This window comes from Antrostomus carolinensis, unplaced genomic scaffold (assembly GCF_000700745.2).
Source record: "Antrostomus carolinensis isolate BGI_N321 unplaced genomic scaffold, ASM70074v2 scaffold5768, whole genome shotgun sequence".
Classification (NCBI taxonomy): Eukaryota; Metazoa; Chordata; class Aves; order Caprimulgiformes; family Caprimulgidae; genus Antrostomus; species Antrostomus carolinensis.
In genome coordinates, this window is record NW_010330775.1 from 39,505 (window position 1) to 46,480 (window position 6,976).

Genomic DNA, 6,976 nt, shown 5'->3' on the forward strand with positions numbered 1-6,976 from the left:
CTGAAGAATATCCAAAACAGACACAGATATCCAGTCAAGACTTCAAGGACAGACATAGTTTTTTAAATATGGATTTCAAATTTGATAAAACAAAAGTTCATAGTGCAGTGGTTTAGAGCTTTCAGACTGTTTCTCAAGTTCAGGTATTTTGGGGTAGGAATTTAAGGAATTAAGCATTTTTCATTACTTTATCTTTTCCATTCAAGTAAAAATACTTTAGAAGACTATAGAAATAAAGCAATTCTATTCTGAACTGAAGATGAGATGAAGTTGACTTTAATCTCCCTTAGTTTTCTGTGTGAAGAGCTATGTTGATGTGCTGCTTAAGATGCTGGACATGCATGTGGTACTGGATTCTAGCTGAGGTCTGGAATTCAAATGCGTTTGTTTCCATGTGTTTGAAATGATGAGAACAGTGACATTCCTGACTCTATCACAGCATTCTGTGAAGCTAATTCTGATCTGACTATTTCTGCCTTGTCTTCTCTGATCTACTTTTGAAACAGTATTTCACTTAAATGCGTGCCTCTCAAGCTTTAACGGCCTCTTTGAAACAATGCAAAATGGTTAATAATGTCATTAATCCCAGAAGAAGTAGTTCTGTTTCTGACTCAGCAACTTTTGGTTGTATGTTAATCTACTGTTAAAAAAAAACCCAAAACATACCTCAGTTTCTTCCTTAATGTATTGCTGTAGCTGACTTCTCACACATTCTTACTTACTTTACCAGTAACTATATATACCTTTAAAAAATAAATTTAAAAAAGTAAAAAAAGCTTATTAATTTCCCTCTGATGACACACAGAAATACCAGAGGGACCTACCATCTATTGTTGGGTTTCAAATAACTATGCTTTGTCCTTACTACTGCAGCTTCATATTTTGAAGGCATAACGTTAAGTTCTGTTACAAAAACAAGAAAAGCAAAGCAAACAAAAAAACCCACCTAAAGTTGAAGCATACCTTAAATATTGTCTTTTATTTTATTAAGGCAGGTAATAATTGTGGAAGATTTAGTGAACACATCTGAATGAGTTGACAGAGGGAATATGACTGAGAGAGTGCAATTGCTTCCAATTTTTTTTCAGATTTAAGAAAAGACTTTTTAAATGTTTACAAGGTAACAGCAACTCAGTGACTTGTGTGGAAGTGCTCTAGGTTTGCAAAGCAACATAATGAGCAGCTAGTGAGGATGGTTTTCCCAGCTACCATTGTTTTGCAGGCTTGTAATGACTGCTATGCTACTGTGAAGCTGTCACAGTCTAAATGAAGGTTTTAAAGCATGTTTGGTGGGTTTGTGGGTAGTCTTTCGTTTTTTGGTTTTGGGTTTTTTTTAGTATTCTAGAAATGCTATTTTTTTCCTTTTACCAAGTCACAAAAGGTGGCATGCAACTAGATATGTTTGACTGTGCACGATAGTTACGAGAGCCCTCCCAGCCTATCCTAGAGTTACCGTGTGGTGGATGATATAGAAATGGTCATCTAATCAAGATGGTTTTGTAGTTAATCACTAATGGGCATTTTTAAGAGTTGCTGCAGTTTAGGCACTTAATGTGGCCGTCTTTTGCCAAAGGACAGGGCGCTGATGGCTCAGGCTGAAGACAAAGCTGCTGTTCATTTATTATTAAAAGAGAAATTTGGAGAATTAGATTTTGGATACATCAAGTCAGTCAAACAATTTATGGAGATGTTGAGATTAGACATTTAGTGTTTAAGTATTGTATCTGTAAAATTTGATAAATTTCACCTTGAAATATGTAATGTACGGCAACAGATAAATAACATGTAAATAAAATACAGCATATGACTATAGAAAGTGCCTATAACTGCTTGTAAAACTTCCATGGAGGTTAAAAGTTATACTGATGAAAAGAAAAATTGTTTGTTTAGAGAAAAAGTAAAGTACAGGAAGCCAATTTAGCTGCTGTTGAAAAGTTAGCTTTAGTGTTTGAAAACCTGATGCTGAGTTAAGGATAAGGATACACTAATTGGAGTGGTTTATATTGACTTTTCTTTTTTTTTCCAAAGTCAGAGCAGTCTTGCATGACTGACTTTGTGGTTTTTAACATACTTTTTGTTTCTAACAAGTCAGATAGATCGTTCTTATTTATGGTCTTTGTGGTACCTAGTATTTTTGGAGGGATCGAGCAATCTTTAGTTCCTTAATTCTTATAACGATTTTTCACAGACTACTGTTTGGTTAGTTTACTTTCTCGGTGCAGTAAGTGCATGTCTGTTGACTGGAAAGTGGATATCGGGAATTGAATGTCATAGGTGTTGGTGGTGTTATACAAGCGTGACCTACATGTGACATGTTGTGAAAAGACTGGAGAAACCTGTGGGGTTTTTTTGGGTTTTTTTGATCAATCACCAACATGAAAGTCAGTCTAAAGTAACAATTTATTCTTTTTTTTAAAAAAGGTATATAAATGGACTTATACTTACATGGAGGTTTTTTGGGGTTTGTGTTCTCTTGTCTAAAATGAGAAAAGAAATGAATAAGAGGGTGTGAGAAACCGAAACCTCAACTAGTTAGTGTGAGGAAAAAACAACAGTAAGTTGATTGTAACAATGCAGATGGAAAGACCTTTGTTTTAGTTCTGTTTTTCACAGGGTGTTGGCAACTTAAGCTGATGATGGCTAAAATATATCCGATTTTGAGTAGTATAATGCTTGTTTGGCATTGTACCATCCTTCTAACAATAAGGAATGTACTTTTCAGTATGGTTTCCAGGAAAGGGAATGTGTTCTACTGTCAGAATCTGTGACATGTATTTACTTTGTGGGGCATTATAGAAAATACACCAGCAAACCAGCTACTGATACAGTGAACTAAACAGCATATTCCTGAAACATTAAGCCCTTTTCAGTTAGATGTTTTTTTTTCTTCTGTATGTTCAGTGACAAACAAGAAACCAGCTCAAGCGTCTATTACGAAGGTGAAGCAATTTGAAGGCTCTACGTCTTTTGTCAGGAGAACACAGTGGATGCTCGAGCAGCTTCGGCAGGTCAACGGTATAGACCCTAATCGGGTGAGTTTGAATAGTTCTAGAAAATTATAATTGAGCTCTTTTGCAACTGATTTGTGAATCAGACATTCTTTTACTGTTTAAAAGGCATCTGGAAAGATAAGATACAGGTTAAGTGCAACTTCTCAAAAAAGAAATAATTTAATGGAATATTTGAAGTAGATTTTAATAGGAAAAATGGGAGGAGGCCAAAGCTTAGTCACATGGATTTTTTTTCTTCCTATCTTTCCTTACTTTTCCTCTTACTCTCTCTGTAAAGAGAAAAATAAGAGCCTTGTTTGCCTTGTCTTCAGCTATAAGCCTCTTGAGGTCCATTTTGGCATGCAGCTGTGTTGTAAGATAGAACAGTAAGTAGAAGCAAGGACAGGAGAGGTTACTGAGGTTCAAGTCTGTGAAATACTGTGAACCTTGTGTTTTTCCTAGGACAGTCCTCTCCTCAGATCCTTCTGCATTTTTAATCTTTTTCTACAAAGGTTGGTGCTATGGTTTAGTTGCCAATGACACATGAACACTGATTTAAAACAAAAAAAGCCCCAAAATAAAATAAAACAAACAAACCCCCACTAAACAGTTCTGGAAAAATTCTTTGATGTAGAACATACAGCCTGCCTTGAGCTGTCTCAAGACAAAGTCATACTAATATGTAATAAGCTTATGAATACAAATCTTCAGTAGTAAAACAGCAGAATTAGAAGTTAGGAATATGGCTGTGACTATGTGATCACAAAGTGACTTGCTGTGTTCATTGTACAGCAAAATATGTTTATGACTAACTGTCTTGATTTGTTCAAACCTGTATTGTGATCACCCACCTAAGCATCTTAACGATGGTGCACCAAATTCTGTTACTACCCAGAACAGTGTTTTGTACAAAAACTAAGCCCTTTGTTCACTGCCCTGTGAAATGCAGGAGGTGGAATTATATTTTCTCAGGGAGGGGGGAGACAATGAAAATTAGAGCAATGACAAATAGATAAGGGACGTGAGTTTTCCCAGCAGCTGCGTAAGTGACAGATGCCTTGGGATACTCTCAGATTGAAAGTCCTATCAAGTTCTTCAGCTTAGACATGTCCTTTCAGACTTGTCTTCCTGTGAATTCCTAGTGTCATCAATTCCAAAAAGCACTTACTAGATTAGATTACAAAACGATATTTAGCAAATATTGCTAAGTACATAGCAATACTTCTTGCATAAAATCCATTTATTTTGGCAGTTGATGCATGGTATAGGGCTGGGCTTTGATTTGTTCTGCAAGTGCTCTTTTGCTTATGTTACCCTGAAACCTATGCAACACTTCAGGATAACACATAAATTCAGTAACTAGGACTTGCTCTTTGTTTTCCTTCTTTAGTTGAGCATTGAGAGCAGAACTGTATCTTCTATAATATAGTGTGAAAGTAGATTTTGTGCTGACAGGAACAAATCGTTGCATTATATAGAAGACACAGGTAACTATGTATCTGTAGATAACAAGGATTTCTTATGAGATTCCAACTTCTAGGTTTTTGATCTAAGGTATTTTTGTTTTCGGGGGGGGCGGGGCGATTGTCAGAGCTGAATAATCCTCACTAAAAATACCTGCAAGAAAAAACTTCCTGCTTGTTGGGTTTTTTAGGTTTTTTTTGCATGCAAAAATATGCAAAGGAAAAATAATCCCAGAATGCTCTTGAGTTGCATGACCTTTCTGTTTTTCCCAACATAATACCTTTTAAAAAATAATAGCACTATATCATTTATAAAACTGGAATAATAGTAGTGTGTTGGTTTTTTTCTTCTAGGATTCTCCAGAATTTGATTTACTATTTGAAAATGCTTTTGACCAATGGGTAGCAAGCACAGCTTCAGAAAAATGCACATTCTTTCAGGTTCTACATCACACTTGTCAGCGTTACCTTACAGACAAGAAACCAGAATTTATCAACTGCCAATCTAAAATTATGGGAGGTAAGTGAATTGAAGCTGGAGTACTTTGTGCAGCTGCACATGAAATGATGTGCACATGAGTTATTCTGTGTTCAAATAAGTTTGCAGCCTAATTACATCTTGAGATCATGGGTTTGAATATGCTAACTTCACAGTACCAGACTTCTAGGCTTCAGCATTTCTCCGTCAAGCACCACTTCATATTCCTGTTATCTTTGTTTTCCTGCTCTTCAGTTCTAGAAGCAACATCCACTACCCACCTTGTGATAAGTCATTCACCTCTCTCTTTTTTAGCAATCTTGATTTCAATTTCTCTCTCTACTTTTGTTCATCCAGAAACATTTCTGAGTGGCCTAAAATAGTTCCTACTAAAAGCCTGTTCTGCATTACCATTTCCTTAAAGTCTGTGAAAAAGTGGTTACTACTAAACTCCCCAAGTTTTTTTGTTTGGTTGGTTGTTTTTTTAAATTTACTTTGATCTTGATAGAAATAAGTTAGTTTAGAGTTTTGTTACATTTCACAAGTCACATATTTTAACGTGAATTTCCAGGATTAGACTGGAAAAGATCTGATTAGTTAAAAAAAGTCTGGTCAATATGTGAAACTGGTATTTACCATCCACTTCCTGAGCAACAAAACCTATTTTTTTGGAGAGGATTTTCACATATTTCACAAAGTATTCTTTAGGAGAATAAACTGGTTTAGTTGTTCCCTTTGACTGAAATTTCTGAAAATAGTCTCATTTCTGTCTGCTGTAAAAAAGAACACTTATAAAAATTCTTACACTTCCCATGCTCTTCACAACTGGAATAAAAAAATTTGTTTTCTCTTTTTCAATGAGTCGTCAGACTGTAGAAGAGAAGTGCAAGCTGACTTGGGGTTTTTTTTAGGCGTTGTTTCTTCCCCCCAATAAGTATAAATAATAATATAAATAATATTTAAAAATGCCCCTCCCCACACATTCACACTTGCTTCCCTCTATAAGCCAGAGCCCTGCCCCTGATTCTTCTTCTCTAGAACCAATTTTTTTGCTTATTTTCATTTGAGTATCATGTAAGGATATAGTCTGTAGAGCTAAATAGACTAGACTGTTTTCTGTAACTTGATTAATGACATTAGTAATTACCGCGATAATGAGAACTGATTAAAGGTGTGGGTGCTAATTCTGAGAACAAAGAACAAATTCAAATTTAGGAAGACTGTAACAAGATTCCTCCCACTAGTATCTTTTACTAAATATTTCAAGCTTGTCTTTCGTTTAGAATTTAGAAAAGCCCTCTCCATAGCTTACATGCATTCTCAATTTTATTTTGGAGTCAGGCATTTGGAGGTAGAGGGATTTTTGACTGAGGTAGGAAATATTTTCCACTTTTGTGTCTTTCTTACATATGGGTATTGATACTGGAATATGTCTAATTTGGAGTGTGTTTGTTCTGTTAATTTTTATTCAGTGGCCAAGTTAATCAGATTGTATTGCTTTTACATCAGTAATGTAAAAAAACAAAGCTGCAGATGAGTGGTGTACAGAAATTGTCATCTATAGGTTGTGTTAGTTAGAACAACCTAATTATTGACATAACATTAGGCTGACACTGAGGATGAATTTGACCCTCATTTCTGGATAGAACCCTGTGATACAGCATTTGAAGCTCTTCAAAGCTTAATTCTGGGCCTATAAGAATAAACAGTTGCTGCCACCTTTAGATACATATTAGAAATGCATAATCCTTGGAAAGGAGCAGGACCTCAGGTTGAAGATGATAGTCTTGTGGTTTTGCTGTTGTTTTAAGATTTATCCTACCTATATGCTTTGGTTTTAACAGTCATTCTGCTGAATTAATTAAAATATTCTTAGAAGCCCACAGTAATGACATCTTTGCCTCTATAACCTTTTCTCTAGGACAACTGGCAGGAGTTATTAATGGATCATTCTTTTTTCTCCTCCAAGAGTATATTGCCAGTGTGAGAATGGTAATGAGTACTTCTTTTTTTATGTGCTATTGACTCATCTTAGATTGCTACAT

The 6,976-nt window shown here is 35.4% G+C and overlaps 1 protein-coding gene across 1 annotated transcript; it reads left to right on the forward strand.

Annotated features, from left to right (window-relative positions):
• Positions 1-1,585: 1,585 nt before the first annotated feature.
• Positions 1,586-4,973, forward strand: LOC104518084 (syntaxin-binding protein 6; the record flags this gene model as incomplete). Its single annotated transcript, XM_010173002.2, has 3 exons — positions 1,586-1,665; positions 2,861-3,032; positions 4,808-4,973. Coding segments are annotated over exons 1-3 (418 nt in total), but the record flags the coding sequence as incomplete, so codon positions are not given.
• Positions 4,974-6,976: the final 2,003 nt, after the last annotated feature.